Source organism: Gobio gobio (genome assembly GCF_949357685.1).
Source record: "Gobio gobio genome assembly, chromosome: 13".
NCBI classification, from domain to species: Eukaryota; Metazoa; Chordata; class Actinopteri; order Cypriniformes; family Gobionidae; genus Gobio; species Gobio gobio.
Genome location: NC_137106.1, coordinates 1,008,557 through 1,028,556, shown reverse-complemented (window position 1 = coordinate 1,028,556; position 20,000 = coordinate 1,008,557). Strand labels below are relative to the sequence as shown.

General features: G+C 45.3%; 1 protein-coding gene across 8 annotated transcripts in view; it reads left to right on the top strand.

Moving 5' to 3' along the window:
• Nucleotides 1-20,000, top strand: part of fancm (FA complementation group M) — a 97,290-nt gene that overhangs the window by 75,779 nt on the left and 1,511 nt on the right. For 5 of the 8 annotated variants that reach the window (XM_079833405.1, XM_079833402.1, XM_079833406.1 and 2 more), the window contains 4 exons: nt 2,601-2,966; nt 11,823-11,876; nt 16,535-16,835; nt 19,254-19,545. In XM_079833405.1, the coding sequence (XP_079689531.1) occupies nt 2,601-2,966; nt 11,823-11,876; nt 16,535-16,835; nt 19,254-19,545 (1,013 nt within the window). The remainder of the gene's footprint in view (nt 1-2,600; nt 2,967-11,822; nt 11,877-16,534; nt 16,836-19,253; nt 19,546-20,000) is intronic. The other 3 variants (XM_079833408.1, XM_079833407.1, XM_079833403.1) reach the window with 1 other exon arrangement.

The window sequence follows — 20,000 nt, the reverse complement described above, 5'->3', positions numbered from 1 at the left end:
GCGAGTGTTTTCAAGAGCAATATTTCATCACCGCTCAAAAAATACAAAGAAGAAAAGCACGTAAACATTTGAAATAGGCCGTTATTACAGCAGCGATTATATCTGATAAATATAATAAATGTGCAGGTCTATTTAGCATATTTTTAATGCCTAACAATTAACTTGTCCATATCTACTTAATTTAATTGGAAAATTCATGTATACAATATTATCTGATGTTTTAACACTAAAACCGCCAGCGGGTAAAATTAACCCATGCAGATTATTAATGCAGATTATTAATGCAGATTATTAATGCAGATTATTAATGCAGATTATTACTGTACTGATACGGCTAAAAAACATAATATGCCACTGTCTTCAAGAGTAATGTCTAGAGTCATGAAATGATTATTTTTAGTCATCAACTGTGTTTTTGTCCTGTTGTTTTATGATATTTTAAGCTTTTTGGTGACTATAGGCTAAACCAGCAATGATGACGAGAATTAGATGGAAATAAATACATATTTGGGTGGTGTAATATTATAATAAAATGTCATTAATCTCATATTAAGATAACCCATGTTATTTAAATGACTAAAATACCCTAAATAGACAATAAAGAGCAATAATAATTCACAGCATTGCATAAGATGACAACTTACGATAAGGATAACACACAGTTTGACCTAATTAATTATTCATTTGTATAGTTATATCATTTATAATTTGAATAAGAGATTAACAGCAATAAACTTGGGATAATCATGAACATTGTTTTATTCATTCCATCATATCAGATTTTTTTTGTTGTTGTCAGGAAACGGGCAGACTTGAATAAATAGCAGCAGTAGCAAACAATACTCAATACAACATTGCTAAACAAAACTGTATAATTAATCCAAAGTCTGAACATTTATAAATAGGCTAAACATCTTTATTTGACCGTGCGATGTGTGACTGTTTGCAGTAAGCCGAGGCGTTAAAATAGAGGAGTTATAGTTATATATAATATAGTTATAATTATATCGGGGTAAATTTGACCCGCTGGCGCTTATAGGTATAAATGCCCCGTTTTAAAATCTGGTTTTATCTAAACTATTTTTAACAACAGGGGATTGTAAAGAACACAGTTTTAGTAAAAGTCAGTGACTGGGAGACTTGGATATTTTATTGGAAATCCGTAATGTACATTTGAAAAATTCTAGTGTTAATTAAGTAATGATTTATAAAAAAGAAAACTAAAACTAGTGTGAAATTAAATGTTAAAAGCAGGAATAAGAGCTGCAAACGGCATCTCTCGTTAAAACCCGCTCGCTCTTGTACACCAGCCTCTTTCCTCAGTGGATTTATCAAATTGGACACTTTTCCTCATTGGAAATGATATTGTATATGCCTTAGCGTTACTGCAGTAATGATACACACAGGTACAGGTGTGTGATATATTGGCAGTAACACACACACCCAGGGCTTAAAAACGAAAAAAAATATCAATGGGTCACTCCGAGCAGAATCGATATTTTATTTGCGTTCCTCATTAAACATTACTGTTCCAAAAACGGTTTGATTTGAAAAAATAACGCTTAATAACGTTATTTTAATTTAGCCTATACTTTAAACAAATAAGGATAAATAAAGACTTATTTTCACTCAATAATAACGCATGATAATTAAACTTGAATATTTATTTCATAACATTTTTAAAATCACAACAGAAACACATGCATTAATTACAGCATAAACAGCGGGACAAATATTGAGCTGTTTTAATGGAGCTGAAAGTGGCTCTATATGCCGAATCTTTTCACAAGAGGGAGAACTTTTTTTTCAACATGACTTGTTTTAAAAATTGCATGAATAAAGAATAAACTGGATAACCATTGCTCTTTTAATGCTGGTAATTTCAAAGCAAACACTGCACAACACGTCCTTGCATCCCATAATCAAACTCAGTCAGCTAATAAAGCTTGATCATTTAATGCAATATAACACCATTTAATACGAAGCATCAGCCGTCTATATAGAAAACATAGAGCTGTATTGGCCATCTGAAAGACTATAGAAATGTTTGATAGATGCTATAGCCTACTTGGATAGGCTTAAACTGAATCCACAAACTAGCCTAAATGAGTCTATTTGAGCTTAAAGCTGTACTGCTTATTTAAACGTATGAAAATAATATCCTCCAATACCTGCACATTCATTGATGAGCTCAGCGGGGAGAGAAATGTGCTTGAGGCGTGTAAATGCGCTCACACTGACTTGCGTTACGATAGATTCACAGATGACATTTCACTCACGCTTGATCCGTCACAGCACATGCTGAGCTACTCTATTCCTGATTGGCCACTGCCAGATTACAATATTAAAGAGAACGATAAAATAACCTTATTAACCGGTTAATGCTCATTTCAAATGAACGTTTCTGTTCAGAACGATTCAAATTGATTTTGATTTCGTTTTTGTTCCTCTTAAAATTTCGTTCATTTCCGATTTTCGTTTTCGTTCCTTGAAGCGGTTCAGAGTCCTACACACACCTTTATCGTATTTATAGTGCTTGATTTAAAATAAAAGGTGCTTTAAAAAGTCGTTGAATCTGAGAGTGTGTGAACCCTGTGCAGGTGCCAGAGCAGGACGAGGCGTACGCGGAGGACAGTTTTGTGGTGGATGGCAGTGAGGTGGAGGAGCCGGTGGAGCTGATCGCAGAGGACTCGTTCCTGGACGGCCGGAAGCTGTACGCCACTCGCCGCAGGGTCAGGACACGAGCGGGAAGAGTTCAGCCGGAGAGAAGCAAACGCTCCCGGATCATCCGCATTCAGGACTCCAGTGAGGAAGAGGAGGAGCGTGAGGGACCAGAGTCTGTGTTTAAGGTCCCGCAGTGTCTCCAGAGCGGCTCCCGGCGGCCGGAGCGAGACGACAGGAAGAGGCGGAGACTCAGCGATCAGGCGGCGCTGGCAGAAGAGCTCGACTTCCTCCCGCAGAGACAGGTGAGGCCGCTGTTGCCAACACATGTTCAGGGGAAGTTGCTAAAGGCAGATCGAGTTGTTGCTAAAAGTTGCTAAATTACGTTGTGACGTCATTACATAATCGCAAGGCAAAACTACGCCATTATGTAACGCGTAGATATTATTTGAAATGCAAATTTAGATTTGTTAGTAAAATAGATTAAAGCAATGTGTTGGTTAATATGTACGGCTCGAGCCCCACACATGACGTGCAAGAAAAAAAAAGTAAATTGTGCGCAAAATGTACAAATTTGTTCCCTCGATTTGCTAAACCATCCACACGATTTACTCATTTGTTCCCTTGATTTATAAATCGCGTGCACGATTTAGCCTACTAGTTTTTTTCCTGCATGTCATATGCAGGGCTCTGTAAATATGCTGCCTAAATGATCTTCCGGTTTTTACAGCGATTTCCACATTTCCACAGCGATCTTAAAGGTCCCGTTTTTCGTGTTTTTTTGAAGCTTTGATTGTGTTTACAGTGTGCAATATAATGTGTTCATGTTTCGCGTGTAAAAAAACACAGTATTTTTCACACAATTCACTGATCTGTATTCCGCTGTTTTCACTGTCCTCAAAACGGCTTGAAAGATTTCCCTGTTCTATGAAGTCCCTCCTTCAGAAACACGTAACGAGTTCTGATTGGGCCAGCGGTTCCCGTGTTGTGATTGGACAGCAGCTTAGCGCACGCAGAGCGCACGTTACCGGAAAGGTCGCGCCTCTCTCCATAACGGGGATGCATGCGCTCAATGATCTCTAAGTGCAGCGGCCCTGGGAAAGCCAAACAAAGGTGACTTGAGTCCGGGATGAAAATAACAGCGTCTCCACGACATGGCGACAAACAAACTATACAAACGCAACCGAACGCAACACTTCCTCTTCTCCACGCGGGAGCAACAAGACCACGCCCCCTTTTTCGCGTATTCTCGTGGGCGGAGGTTAGTCGACAAACTGCTCTACTGACGTCATTAAAGCAGGAAATACCAGGATGTAGAACAAACCGGCCGCTCGCTGTAGGCTTAGAAAGGGAACTTCTGTTAAATAAAATATCTCGCTTGACATTGAACTTTGAGCTTTATAATTTTACAGGTATTATAAATGCTCTAACAGCAACATTACACACTAACTAAAGTTTGAAAAATGGGATCACGAAGAACAGGACCTTTAAGGAATTATGAATGAACCGCTCGGCCTATTGAGCTAGCTTGTACGTGTGTAGTTTGGATCAGAGTCACTTTCCAGAAGTTGCTAAAAGTTGCCAAATAAATAAAAAAAAATTGCTAAATTTGTTGCTAGGTGCTTTTAGAAAAAAAAGTTGCTAAGGGAGTCTGAAAAGTTGCTAAATCTAGCAACAAAATTAGTAAGTTGGCAACACTGGGTGAGACTCAGGTGAGACGTCTCTGATTTACTCTGACTCAGGTGAGACGTCTCCACACGGGGTGTTTTCGTCCACTATGAGGTGCTGTTGAGCAGTGTTGCCAACTCTCGCCAGACAAATACGCAACCGCAGCTTAAAAAACAAGCCCAATATTATTATATTATTTATTATCATCAATTATTTATATACAAATATTTTTTTATCAATAAATGAGCAACATATTAGACTGAAACCTTTCGGAGTTTGAAAAGCAAAAACAGATGTGATTTAACAAAAATCATCAAATTGCAATAAAGGACACACAATATCCTCCGATCAGCTGTGAACAGAAGAGGAGATGGAGAAAGAGGAAAAGAGACGTGAAGGCCAATAATGGGAACCCATAGTCGGAGTTAGTGCACACATATTAGGGGCAGTGAGTAGTGAACACACACACTGCAAACCGTGAAAAAGACATCATTGTGCACACTATCTGCCCTAAATAGTACTGAAAATTACTAATGTCACACTATTTAGGATGGATTGTGTGCACATTGGGACACAAGCACTAAGGGAGTGCTGCAATATAGCCACATATTTAAAATAAAATAAATTCGAACCATACCTACTGTTAGTAGACTTGTTTTTTTATAATAGCCTGTAATTTTAAATGCATTACAAAAATATTTTTTTAATTAAATGAGGTGCCTGTCCTCCCTGTTTCCTCTCCATCTCTGTCCATCTCTGCTGGTGGTGTTGTTTGTAAAAATGTATACGTCTATTTAAGTCTACTAACTATCATTACGTGCATTTATAACGTCACATACCCGCACGTTGAACGTGATTTTCCTTCAATGAAGGGGAGATATTTGAGGATGGATTACTACAGCACTAGTATTATTGCACTGATTGGCTATAGCTGTGAGAAGACCGTGTCAGTCAATGTATTGGACAAAACAGCGACCATAAATGTAAAGAAACGAAGTTGCTTATTATATTTTCCTAACAAGCAACCACATTTTTTAAAATAAGCCCAAAAAAACGCGACTCGTGATTTTTTAACGCGACTTGCCAAAAAAAGAAGCCCAAAGTCGCGTTATACACGGACTTGGCAACTATGCTGTTGAGTCTTAATTTGGCCACAACTATCTCTGTGTTTCAGCAAATGGAATGATTTTTTGGTGATGAATCTTATTTTGACACTTATTTCAAAAATTATCCAAGATTTTAACTCTTTAATTGCCAAGTTCATAAATGATTTGGGGGGAAACGCACACAAAATGACTTACCGTATTTCCTCAAATAAAAGCCTGCTGCTTTGATGCCGTGCGAGGTGCCGTGTAAAAGTCCTTCAAATCATTTTTTTTTTGTTCAAATTTTTCAAATAATTCTCTCTTGTAAACTTTGTTCAATGCATGCGAGTGCTGCCGTATGTTCAAATGTGACCAGTCATTTTCTCCATCATCACCCGGGTTTAGTGCCAGAAGACGCGAATGAGAAGTGAGAAAATGTGTCTCTGTTCACTCATCCGAGAGCGCGCACACGTCTCACAGCGCGCAAATATTGAGTTCTCTTTCAAGTCTTGCTCTTGAACGGACAAACTCACACAAAACGTATGTCAACATGTCCATCTTGATGAGTATTCTAGCAGACATAGTCTGAATATGCCTTAAGTAAACTTTATACAGTCGAGAAAGATGACGCATATCCAAGCATTAGGTCTTAAAGGGACAGTAGCATTAGGTCTTAAAGGGACAGTAGCATTAGGTCTTAAAGAGGCAGTAGCATTAGGTCTTAAAGAGCACCTATCATGGAATTTTGAAATTTACCTTTCATGTAGTGTGTAACATAGATCTAAGTGAACAAAAACATCCTGTGATAGCTTGAAATATGACAGTGCACCGTATATATAGTTATTTTCTTTCAAAAGTAAGAGTCGACTCGGAGTCATTTTTAAGAATCGTTAGAAGACCGAAGCTTTTTCTCTGACTAGATGACGTCAACTTGTCAAGTTATTTGAATACGATACGCCCACTTATTGCGCTCCAAGACGCCAGTGAAAACTAGAAAACATCATGGCGACGAGACGCTGTGTTCTGAAGTGCGAATCAAAAGCAAACTTTTTTCATCTGCCCAAGGATGAGCATTTGAAGACTAAGTGGCTTGAAGACAAACCATACATCGTCGCGATTGAGTGTTTATTATTAGTCGTCAAATGTATGTTTTGCGATCTCAGGAAGCTTTTATTATGGACTTTTATTATGGCACATGGTATCTTCTTCGTCTGTCTGTACCATATATGGATTACATGTGCACAGAGCGCCCTCCGGCTGCCAGGATGAATTGAAAACAACACGAGACTCAATCGCTCATGATTAGGCTATTTCTGCCCATTTTGAGGAAGTATTGAATAAAAAATACTCCTCTGTTTAGAAATTTGACACAGACATATGAGAATCTATCAATATGTCTCCTCATCTGCACACTTTTGAACTAAAAGCCCTGAGGGATGTTGATTTGTCGCGAGTCTTCGTGAGGAGTTTTTTTATGAATCAGCTGAGGCTCATATTACAATCAAACAGTACCGACGCGGTTTTCATATTCATAACTCCTGACACATATTAACAAATTACTGTCATTATAAGACTTTGATGGACGTTCCGTTTCCGAGAATATCTGCACAGACTATACCAATCACAACTGACTGGGTCATCTGACCAATCACCGCAGATTAGCGTCACGTAAAGGCGGGGTTTTGAAAAGTGAATCACTAAAGGAATCATTTGAGAATCGCTGTCAAAACAGGTAAAAATAAATGCATATTATAAGAAAACTAAAGTCTTTTTTGTCATTGCATGCATGCAAAACTGTTGTTGGGGACTTCTAAAACAATATTTGGAACATTTTAAATGCCATGATAGGTGCTCTTTAAAGGGGCAGTAGCATTAGGTCTTAAAGGGGCAGTAGCATTAGGTCTTAAAGGGGCAGTAGCATTAGGTCTTAAAGGGGCAGTAGCATTAGGTCTTAAAGGGGCAGTAGCATTAGGTCTTAAAGGGGCAGTAGCATTAGGTCTTAAAGGGGCAGCAGCATTAGGTCTTAAAGGGGCAGTAGCATTAGGTCTTAAAGGGGCAGTAGCATTAGGTCTTAAAGGGGGAGTAGCATTAGGTCTTAAAGGGGCAGTAGCATTAGGTCTTAAAGGGGGAGTAGCATTAGGTCTTAAAGGGGGAGTAGCATTAGGTCTTAAAGGGGCAGTAGCATTAGGTCTTAAAGGGGCAGTAGCATTAGGTCTTAAAGGGGGAGTAGCATTAGGTCTTAAAGGGGCAGGAGCATTAGGTCTTAAAGGGGCAGGAGCATTAGGTCTTAAAGGGGCAGCAGCATTAGGTCTTAAAGGGGCAGTAGCATTAGGTCTTAAAGGGGCAGTAGCATTAGATTAGATTAGATTCAACTTTATTGTCATTACACAAGTACAAGTACAAGGCAACGAAATGCAGTTTAGGTCTAACCAGAAGTGCAATAGCAGCAAGTGCAGGATATACAATGGATGCGTAAGTGCAGGACATGGATATGTACTGAATATGTATAAATATGTATAAATAGAGAGACGTTATTACTATAAACAGAACTGAATTTACAGGTGAATATGTACAGTGAATAAATATACAGATGGCTATTACTATAAACAGAATTTACAGGTGAATATGTACTATGAATACAATATACAGATGGCTATTACTATAAACAGAATTTTACAGATAGAGGTATACAATGATATGTTAGGCTAATATGAGGAATAGCAGTGGATTAGGGTAGTGCAATAAATTATGGACAGAGCTATCCGGAAAAAAAAAGAAAAAAAAAAGTGTAAAGTGCAGTGGAAAGTGGTTGCATATTACAGTTAGAAGTACAGTGCAAAATGCAAATGTAAACATTGGTACTATAAATACAGTCGGCAGTGCAAATGAGCATAATCCAGTTAAGATATGGCAGTGCAAGATGCATATGTAAACAGTTGTTACTGTGATAAACAGTCGGTAGTGCAAATAACAAAGTGAAGGAAGATGTGAGGTAGGAGAGTTATCAGTTTATGAGGGAAGTGGATCAACGGGGGTTTGAGTTCAATAAAGAGGCAGCTCTGGGGAAAAAACTGTTCTTTAGTCTGCTGGTCCTGGTCCGGTGGATCCTGAAACGCCTGCCGGAGGGCAGGAGAGAAAACAGTCTGTGGGCTGGGTGAGAGGAGTCCTTGAGGATGCTGGAGCTCGATGCAGGCAGCGTTTCCTCTGGATGTGTTCGATGGCAGGTAGTGGAGTCCCTGTGATGCGCTGGGCAGTTTTCACCACCCGCTGCAGTGCCTTGCGCTCCGCAACAGAGCAGCTCCCATACCACACTGCCACACAGTTGGTCAGGATGCTTTCTATTGCGCAGCGATAGAAGTTCACCAGGATAGCCGAGGAGAGCTGATTCTTCCTCAGTGTCCTCAGGAAGAAGAGGCGCTGGTGAGCCTTCTTGACCAGGCTGGAGGTGTTGGTCGTCCACGACATGTCCGCCGAGATGTGGGTCCCCAGGAACTTGAAACTGGAGACACGCTCAACAGCCATTCCATTGATGTGGATGGTGTCGTGTGTGCCTCTTGACTCCTTCCTGAAGTCCACGATGAGCTCCTTCGTTTTGGTGGTGTTGAGGAGCAGGTTATTATCAGCGCACCATGTGGCCAGGTGCTGGATCTCTTCCCTATAGGCAGTCTCATCGTTGTTGCTGATGAGACCAATCACCGTAGTGTCGTCCGCAAACTTGACGATGGAATTAGATCCATACACAGGCTTGCAGTCGGCGGTGAAGAGGGAGTAGAGAAACGGACTTAGCACACAGCCCTGTGGTACACCAGTGTTAAGAGTGATGGATGTGGAGCAGGTGAATCCTGAACGAACATTCTGGGGTCTGTCAGTTAGGAAGTCCAAAATCCAGTTACACATTGAAGTGTTGATGCCCAGGTCTCCAAGTTTGGCTATTAACTTGGATGGGATGACAGTGTTGAACGCTGAGCTGAAGTCAACAAACAGCATGCGTGCATACGTGTTCTTATTGTCCAGGTGAGTGAGCACAGAGTGCAGTGCCATGGAAACGGCATCCTCTGTGCTCCTATTGCTGCGGTAGGCAAACTGGTGTGAGTCCAATGTGGATGGTAGAGAGTCTTTTAGGTGTTCCAGGACCAGCCGCTCAAAGCACTTCATGACGATGGGTGTGAGTGCTACAGGGCGGTAGTCATTAGGGCACCTCGGGTTAGAGTGTTTTGGCACTGGCACAATGGACGTGCGTTTAAAGCATGTCGGTACAGCTGCTTGGGCAAGAGACAGGTTGAAAATGTCTGTAAAAACCCCAGCGAGCTGCTCCGCACATGCCCTGAGAACACGACCAGGGATGTTGTCTGGTCCAGCAGCCTTGTGCGCGCTGATCCGGCTCAGTGCCTTGCAGACATCTGTGGAGGAGAGTGTGATTGGTGGGTGGTCAGCTGAGGGTTTGAGCTTGGTGGCAGTTTCTCTGTTGTCTCTTTCAAAACGAGCATAAAAGTAATTTAGCTCGTTCAGGAAGTTGACATCAGTGGCTGCGGGGGTGGAGTGGGGGGGTTTGTAGTCACTGATGGCCTGGATGCCCTGCCACATGCGTCGAGGGTCAGAGTTGGAAAAGTGACCCTCTATCTTTAGCTTGTAGCAGTGCTTGGCCTTTTTGATGCCCCTCTTCAGGTTTGCCCTGGACGTACTGTAGGCTTGTGCATCTCCTGATCTGAAGGCAGTGTTGCGTGACTTCAGCAGGAGTCGAACTTCCCTGTTCATCCATGGCTTCTGATTAGGGTATGTGGTGATCTGTTTCTGGGTTGTAACACTGTCGATGGTGGTATTGATATGATCCAATACAGAGGAAGTGAATGAGTCAATGTCCGTGTGAGCGCCACAGGTGGCTTGAGAAGCAAACACACTCCAGTCTGTGTTTAGAAACCTTTCCTGGAGTGTGGAGTCTGCCCCCGCAGGCCACACCTTGATGGTCTTTACTGATGGCTTCACACGGTTGATGAGGGGTGAATATTTGGGTGATAGAAACAAAGAGAGGTGGTCTGACTGTCCTAGGTGGGGGAGGGGTGTCGCAACGTAAGCGCCAGCCATGTTTGTGTAAACATGGTCTAAGGTTTTGTTTCCTCTCGTGTGGCAGGAAACATGCTGGTGAAACTTGGGTAGCACTGACTTTAGGTTTGAATGATTAAAGTCACCTGCAACAATAAACGCAGCTTCCGGGTGATCAGTCTGTTGTTTACTGATGGCTGCGTGAAGTTCTTTCATAGCAAGCTTGGCATCAGCATCCGGGGGAATATAGGCTGCAGTGATAATAGTGGAGGTGAACTCCCGCGGTAGATAAAACGGTCTACATTTAACCATGAGAAACTCCAGGTTAGCTGAACAATGACTCCCAACAATAGCAGAGTTTGTGCACCAAGCTTTGTTAATATAAATGCACAATCCGCCTCCTCTGCTCTTCCCGGAGCCATCTAATGTTCTATCCGCCCGGAGCGTGTGGCATCCCGCTAGCTCAATAGCGGTGTCCGGTATTCCGCCGTTTAACCAGGTTTCAGTGAAGATTAGGACGTTACAGTTCAAAAGTTTCTTACTGTGTGTGATGCTGAGTCGAATCTCCTCCATTTTGTTCACTAGCGATCGTACATTGGCAAGGAAAATGCTGGGTAAAGAGAGCCGGTAAGGAGTTAGCCTTAGCTTAGCTCTTAGACCTCCACGCTTACCCCGCCTTTGTTTACGATCACAGCGCCGCCTTCTAGCACTTCCGCCCGGCCGGGCAGAGCGCATCGCCTCGGGCGTCCTAGCGATCTCAGGAAGGAGTTGAAGATTGTCCATAAAACTGTCGGAAATTCGCAAACCAATATCCAAAAGCTCACAACGGGTGTACGATGTAAAAGCACAACTGTTCTGTACGAACAGACCCGAGATGAACAAGAAAAATACCGCAAAATTGCAGAATCTGGAGAGACGCTGAGCCTCGCGATCTACTCGCGCCGCCATCTTGGTCTTTAGATATCATTAGGTCTTAAAGGGGCAGTAGCATTAGGTCTTAAAGAGGCAGTAGCATTAGGTCTTAAAGGGGCAGTAGCATTAGGTCTTAAAGGGGCAGTAACATTAGGTCTTAAAGGGGCAGTAGCATTAGGTCTTAAAGGGGCAGGAGCATTAGGTCTTAAAGGGGCAGGAGCATTAGGTCTTAAAGGGGCAGTAGCATTAGGTCTTAAAGGGGCAGGAGCATTAGGTCTTAAAGGGGCAGTAGCATTAGGTCTTAAAGGGGCAGTAGCCTTTACTGCCGTCTGTTTAATGTCAAACATCAAAAGACAAGGACATCACTCACTGCTCTTGATTGAAATGCTTTTGTAAGTTTAATAGGATTAATCTTTAATTTATAGTCAAATATGCAATGTTATTTTACATTTCAAGTCTGGTATCGTTGGACTCGGCAAGAATTCAGTAGACAAAAAAAGTTACACACAGGTAACAGGTGCACATTTGAACTGCTCGACAGCCCAGTGTGATGCCCAGTGTGATGTGTGTTGTGATGCCCAGTGTGATGCCCAGTGTGTTGCCCAGTGTGTTGCCCAGTGTGTTGCCCAGTGTGTTGCCCAGTGTGTTGCCCAGTGTGTTGCCCAGTGTGTTGCCCAGTGTGTTGCCCAGTGTGATGCCCAGTGTGTTGCCCAGTGTGTTGCCCAGTGTGTTGCCCAGTGTGTTGCCCAGTGTGTTGCCCAGTGTGTTGCCCAGTGTGTTGCCCAGTGTGTTGCCCAGTGTGTTGCCCAGTGTGATGCCCAGTGTGATGCCCAGTGTGTTGCCCAGGTGTTGCCCAGGTGTTGCCCAGTGTGTTGCCCAGTGTGTTTGTGTTGCCCAGTGTGTTGCCCAGTGTGATGCACAGTGTGTTGCCCAGTGTGTTGTCCAGTGTGTTGTCCAGTGTGTTGTCCAGTGTGTTGTCCAGTGTGTTGTCCAGTGTGTTGTCCAGTGTGTTGTCCAGTGTGTTGTCCAGTGTGTTGTCCAGTGTGTTGTCCAGTGTGATGTCCAGTGTGATGCCCAGTGTGTTGCCCAGTGTGATGCCCAGTGTGTTGTCCAGTGTGTTGCCCAGTGTGTTGCCCAGTGTGTTGCCCAGTGTGTTGCCCAGTGTGTTGCCCAGTGTGTGATGCCCAGTGTGTGATGCCCAGTGTGATGCCCAGTGTGTTGCCCAGGTGTTGCCCAGGTGTTGCCCAGTGTGATGCCCAGTGTGTTGCCCAGTGTGTTGCCCAGTGTGTTGCCCAGTGTGATGCCCAGTGTGTTGTCCAGTGTGATGCCCAGTGTGATGCCCAGTGTGTTGCCCAGTGTGTTGCCCAGTGTGTTGCCCAGTGTGTTGCCCAGTGTGTTGCCCAGTGTGTTGCCCAGTGTGATGCCCAGTGTGTTGCCCAGTGTGTTGCCCAGTGTGTTGCCCAGTGTGTTGCCCAGTGTGTTGCCCAGTGTGATGCCCAGTGTGATGCCCAGTGTGTTGCCCAGTGTGTTGTCCAGTGTGTTGTCCAGTGTGTTGTCCAGTGTGTTGTCCAGTGTGATGTCCAGTGTGATGCCCAGTGTGTTGCCCAGTGTGATGCCCAGTGTGTTGTCCAGTGTGTTGCCCAGTGTGTTGCCCAGTGTGTTGCCCAGTGTGTTGCCCAGTGTGTTGCCCAGTGTGTTGCCCAGTGTGTTGCCCAGTGTGTTGTCCAGTGTGTTGTCCAGTGTGATGTCCAGTGTGATGTCCAGTGTGATGTCCAGTGTGATGTCCAGTGTGATGCCCAGTGTGTTGCCCAGTGTGATGCCCAGTGTGTTGCCCAGTGTGTTGCCCAGTGTGTTGTGTGTTGTGTGGTGTGATGCCCAGTGTGTTGTGTGTTGTGATGCCCAGTGTGTTGCCCAGTGTGATGTCCAGTGTGATGCCCAGTGTGTTGCCCAGTGTGATGCCCAGTGTGTTGTCCAGTGTGATGCCCAGTGTGTTGCCCAGTGTGTTGCCCAGTGTGTTGCCCAGTGTGTTGCCCAGTGTGTTGCCCAGTGTGTTGTGTGTTGTGATGCCCAGTGTGATGCCCAGTGTGTTGCCCAGTGTGTTGCCCAGTGTGATGTCCAGTATAATGTCCAGTGTGATGTCCAGTGTGATGTCCAGTGTGATGCCCAGTGTGTTGCCCAGTGTGTTGCCCAGTGTGTTGTCCAGTGTGTTGTCCAGTGTGATGCCCAGTGTGTTGCCCAGTGTGATGCCCAGTGTGTTGTGTGTTGTGATGCCCAGTGTGATGCCCAGTGTGTTGTCCAGTGTGTTGTCCAGTGTGTTGTCCAGTATAATGTCCAGTGTGATGTCCAGTGTGATGTCCAGTGTGATGCCCAGTGTGTTGCCCAGTGTGTTGCCCAGTGTGTTGTCCAGTGTGTTGTCCAGTGTGATGCCCAGTGTGTTGCCCAGTGTGATGCCCAGTGTGTTGTGTGTTGTGATGCCCAGTGTGATGCCCAGTGTGATGCCCAGTGTGTTGTCCAGTGTGTTGTCCAGTGTGTTGTCCAGTGTGTTGTCCAGTGTGTTGTCCAGTGTGTTGCCCAGTGTGTTGCCCAGTGTGTTGCCCAGTGTGTTGCCCAGTGTGATGCCCAGTGTGATGCCCAGTGTGATGCCCAGTGTGATGCCCAGTGTGATGCCCAGTGTGATGCCCAGTGTGATGCCCAGTGTGTTGCCCAGTGTGATGCCCAGTGTGTTGCCCAGTGTGATGCCCAGTGTGATGCCCAGTGTGTTGCCCAGTGTGTTGCCCAGTGTGATGCCCAGTGTGATGCCCAGTGTGATGCCCAGTGTGTTGCCCAGTGTGTTGCCCAGTGTGTTGCCCAGTGTGTTGCCCAGTGTGTTGCCCAGTGTGTTGCCCAGTGTGTTGCCCAGTGTGTTGCCCAGTGTGATGCCCAGTGTGATGCCCAGTGTGATGCCCAGTGTGTTGCCCAGTGTGATGCCCAGTGTGATGCCCAGTGTGTTGCCCAGTGTGATGCCCAGTGTGTTGCCCAGTGTGTTGCCCAGTGTGTTGCCCAGTGTGTTGCCCAGTGTGTTGCCCAGTGTGTTGCCCAGTGTGTTGCCCAGTGTGTTGCCCAGTGTGATGTCCAGTGTGATGTCCAGTGTGATGTCCAGTGTGATGCCCAGTGTGATGCCCAGTGTGATGCCCAGTGTGATGCCCAGTGTGATGCCCAGTGTGATGTCCAGTGTGTTGCCCAGTGTGTTGCCCAGTGTGTTGCCCAGTGTGTTGCCCAGTGTGTTGCCCAGTGTGTTGCCCAGTGTGTTGCCCAGTGTGATGCCCAGTGTGATGTCCAGTGTGTTGTCCAGTGTGTTGTCCAGTGTGTTGTCCAGTGTGTTGCCCAGTGTGATGCCCAGTGTGTTGTCCAGTGTGTTGTCCAGTGTGTTGCCCAGTGTGTTGCCCAGTGTGTTGCCCAGTGTGTTGTCCAGTGTGTTGTCCAGTGTGTTGTCCAGTGTGTTGTCCAGTGTGTTGCCCAGTGTGTTGCCCAGTGTGTTGCCCAGTGTGTTGCCCAGTGTGTTGCCCAGTGTGTTGCCCAGTGTGTTGTCCAGTGTGTTGTCCAGTGTGTTGTCCAGTGTGTTGCCCAGTGTGTTGCCCAGTGTGTTGCCCAGTGTGTTGCCCAGTGTGTTGCCCAGTGTGTTGTCCAGTGTGATGCCCAGTGTGTTGCCCAGTGTGTTGCCCAGTGTGTTGCCCAGTGTGTTGCCCAGTGTGTTGCCCAGTGTGATGCCCAGTGTGATGCCCAGTGTGATGCCCAGTGTGATGCCCAGTGTGTTGCCCAGTGTGTTGCCCAGTGTGTTGCCCAGTGTGTTGCCCAGTGTGTTGCCCAGTGTGTTGTCCAGTGTGTTGTCCAGTGTGATGCCCAGTGTGATGCCCAGTGTGTTGTGTGTTGTGATGCCCAGTGTGATGCCCAGTGTGTTGTGTGTTGTGATGCCCAGTGTGTTGTCCAGTGTGTTGCCCAGTGTGATGCCCAGTGTGTTGTCCAGTGTGTTGTCCAGTGTGTTGCCCAGTGTGTTGTCCAGTGTGTTGTCCAGTGTGTTGTCCAGTGTGTTGCCCAGTGTGTTGCCCAGTGTGTTGCCCAGTGTGTTGTCCAGTGTGTTGTCCAGTGTGTTGTCCAGTGTGTTGTCCAGTGTGTTGCCCAGTGTGTTGCCCAGTGTGTTGCCCAGTGTGTTGCCCAGTGTGTTGCCCAGTGTGTTGCCCAGTGTGTTGTCCAGTGTGTTGTCCAGTGTGTTGTCCAGTGTGTTGTCCAGTGTGATGCCCAGTGTGTTGCCCAGTGTGATGCCCAGTGTGTTGTGTGTTGTGATGCCCAGTGTGATGCCCAGTGTGTTGTGTGTTGTGATGCCCAGTGTGATGCCCAGTGTGATGCCCAGTGTGATGCCCAGTGTGATGTCCAGTGTGATGTCCAGTGTGATGTCCAGTGTGATGCCCAGTGTGTTGCCCAGTGTGTTGTCCAGTGTGATGCCCAGTGTGTTGCCCAGTGTGATGCCCAGTGTGTTGTGTGTTGTGATGCCCAGTGTGATGCCCAGTGTGTTGCCCAGTGTGATGCCCAGTGTGTTGCCCAGTGTGTTGTGTGTTGTGATGCCCAGTGTGATGCCCAGTGTGTTGTGTGTTGTGATGTCCAGTGTGATGCCCAGTGTGATGCCCAGTGTGATGCCCAGTGTGATGCCCAGTGTGATGCCCAGTGTGATGCCCAGTGGCAGTGTGATGCCCAGTGTGTTGTGTGTTGTGATGCCCAGTGTGATGCCCAGTGTGATGCCCAGTGTGATGCCCAGTGGCAGTGTGATGCCCAGTGGCAGTGTGATGCCCAGTGTGTTGTGTGTTGTGATGTCCAGTGTGATGCCCAGTGTGATGCCCAGTGTGATGCCCAGTGGCAGTGTGATGCCCAGTGTGTTGTGTGTTGTGATGCCCAGTGTGATGCCCAGTGTGATGCCCAGTGTGTTGTGTGTTGTGATGTCCAGTGTGATGCCCAGTGTGATGCCCAGTGTGATGCCCAGTGGCAGTGTGATGCCCAGTGTGATGTGTGTTGTGATGCCCAGTGTGTTGTGTGTTGTGATGTCCAGTGTGATGCCCAGTGTGATGCCCAGTGTGATGCCCAGTGTGATGCCCAGTGTGTTGCCCAGTGTGATGCCCAGTGTGTTGTGTGTTGTGCAGGTGCCCGAGCCGATCCGGAGTGCCCCGGCCGCTCCTCTGAGAGTGTTAGTGGACAGCCGCTGCATCAGCGGAGGGTCAGAGGTCGTGTCGGCTCTGCGGCTGAGGCACGGGCTGCAGGTTCAGGTGTGTTCGCTGGTCAGCGCGGACTTCATCGTGAGCAACCGTATGGCTGTGGAGTGGCAGAGCGAGCCGGAGGTGGCCAGCGCTCAGAACCGGCAGCGGCTGCAGAACCGGATCCAGCGGCTCCAGGCCACGTATGAGCGCGTGTGTCTGATCATCCAGAGCGATCGCGCCAGACCTGGTGAGAACCGTTCCTGTCTTATGCTGCGTTCACACCGGACACGAATGACGCGAGTGATTTACATCTTAAAGGGTTAGTTCAGCCAAAAATGTAAATTGTGTCATTAATGACTGAGCCTCATGTGGTTGGACACCCGTCAGACCTCCGTTCATCTTCAGACACAAATGAAGATATTTTAGTGTAAATCTGATGCTCTGAAAGGCCTCCATTGGCTCAACTTTACACTCTCAAGACCCTTAAAAGACACTAAAGACTAAAGTTACAAAGTCCATCTCACTACAGCGGCTCTACAATAACTTTATGGAGTGACGAGAATAGTTTTTGTCATGAATCAGTGAGTCGAATGATGATTCGGATCGCGTGTCAAACCGCCAAACTGCTGAAATTTGGCGATTCAAACCGCTGAATCGACTCACTGATTCATAACGCTCTGAACCGCTGAATCGACTCACTGATTCATAACGCTCTGAACCGCTGAATCGACTCACTGACTCATAACGCTCTGAACCGCTGAATCGACTCACTGATTCATAAAGCTCTGAACTGCTGAATCGACTCACTGATTCATAACGCTCTGAACCGCTGAATCGACTCACTGATTCATAACGCTTCGAAGCTTCATGAGGCCGTGTTTTGAAATCGTCATCACTATATAAGTCGTTATTTAGGGTTTTTTTGCGCACAGAAACTATTCTCGTCTTCATAAAGTTATTGTAGAGCCGCTGTAGTGAGATGGACTTTGTAACTTTAGTCTTTAGTGTCTTTTAAGGGTCTTGAGAGTGTAAAGTTGAGCCAATGGAGGCCTTTCAGAGCATCAGATTTACACTAAAATATCTTCATTTGTGTCTGAAGATGAACGGAGGTCTGACGGGTGTCCAACCACATGAGGCTCAGTCATTAATCACACAATTTACAGTTTTGGCTGAACTAACCCTTTAAGTCAATGCAGAGACGCGAATAGGCATTTTGCGGAGTGATTTGCGCAAATGAGGCGCGAATATCCGCCAAAGTTCAGATTTTTCAACTTGAGCGATTCACGCGTTCAAAGTGCTCAATTCGCGCCGGGTTAACAAATCAGGAGCTTGCTCTAGTAGTGACAACAATGAGGATAAAATCTGTATATTAAAGGATTAGTTCACTTTTAAATAAACTTTTGCTGATAGTTTCCTCACCCTCATGTCATCCAAGATGTCCATGTCTTTCTTTCTGCAGTCGAAAAGAAATGAAGGTTTTGGATGAAAACAGTCCAGGGTTTTTCTCCATATAATGGACTTCAATGGGCTCCAAACGGGTCAAGGTCCAAATGTCAGTTTCAGTGCAGCTTTAAACGACACCAGATGATGAATAAGGGTCTGATCTAGACAAACCATCAGTTTCTGAGAGAAACCCAGCAGTATTTATGCTATTATTTTACCTCTTATCAGACGAGCGTGATCATCTCTGAGCTCAGACATAACTTCCACTGAGTGAGGTCAAATACGAGCGTGGTCATAGATATATACATAGATGCCTCATTATACTGAACCGTGCAGGTGCTAATGAGGCATCTACTTATATCTATGACCACGCTCGTATTTGACCTCACTCAGTGGAAGTTATGTCTGAGCTCAGAGATGATCACGCTCGTCTGATAAGAGGTAAAATAATAGCATAAATACTGCTGGGTTTCTCTCAGAAACTGATGGTTTGTCTAGATCAGACCCTTATTCATCATCTGGTGTCGTTTAAAGCTGCACTGAAACTGAACCGTTTGGAGCCCATTGAAGTCCATTATATGGAGAAAAACCCTGGAATATTTTCATCCAAAACCTTCTTTTCGACTGCAGAAAGAAAGACATGGACATGAGGGTGAGTAAATAATCAGCAGAAGTTTATTTAAAAGTGAACTAATCCTTTAATGCTGCCTTCACGTGCTATCGGAAATTTGATAATCGTGAAATCGTGATTACGAGCTCATTGCATTCAAGTTTCAGAATGTGAGGGCGTTCATGTGCAATTTTTACCTAGGAAACTCGTATTTACGATAATTCCGATAGCACGTGAAGGCAGCATAAAATCTGCTTCAGACAATATGATTATCACTGTGATAACATTAAATGACACGAAACACAACACAGTCTCTTTTTGTTAAATGCAAGTTTATGTTTGATCAATAATACAAAAGTATAAGTAAAAGGTATAAGAAGCTGCACATGAAATAAAGCAAACAATTCAGTGCTAGTCGGCTACAACGCTAACGTAAAGTTAAATAGCCTAAAAATAAGCAAGTAATGAAGCTTCTCTTTGCCCTCAGACTAAACGATTCGCCAGCGAACATATTATAGATCCACGAGAGCAAAGATCGGCCGTTATTTTCTTGTCCGGTGTGAACGCGATAAGGGCTTGATCATGAGTGCGCTTTCTCTCTGATGATGTCAGGCGCGGCGGTGCGGGCGATCCAGCGCGGCCGCTATTATGACGGCGCGCTGGCGGCGCTGGTGAAGGCGGGCGTTCGGCTCCTGGTCAGCAAAGGGCCAGAGGAAACCGCCGCGCTCCTGAGCGAGCTGACCCAGGTGGAGAGCAGGAAAGGTCAGGTGATCGACGTACCCCTAGAGGTCAAAGGTCACCGGCAGCAGGCTCTCCAGTTCTGCCTGTCGCTGCCGCACGTGAGCTACATCAGCGCCCTGAACATGTGCCATCACTACAGCTCCATCGGTCACATGATCCGCAGGTACGTCCACTTCAGGGCTCATTTTGTGGACCAATAATTTACATCAACAACCTTTTTTTCACTGACGAAAACGAGACGATAACTAAATAAAAACTAGTGTTGGATAACAAAAACTACAGGTGCTGGTCATATAATTAGATTATCATCAAAAAGTTGATTATATTTCACTAATTCCAACACACACTTATGCCAGACCAGTGTTTATGAGCTAATGCTGATGAATAATGACAGTGTTTACTTTACCATGTTTATATAGTAATATGTTTTAGACGGTTGTAATAATGCATATTTGATCTCCTGAACTTGAATGAGCTCCTGCAACTGCAATAGAGGCGCAGACATTTCAAAATAAGAGTCCTGGTGTATTTGAGCTGGTTTATCATTAAAAGTCACGCATTTTATATTCGTTTCTGCTTACACAATAAACTGTATTTAATTTAATTCCCATTTAATAT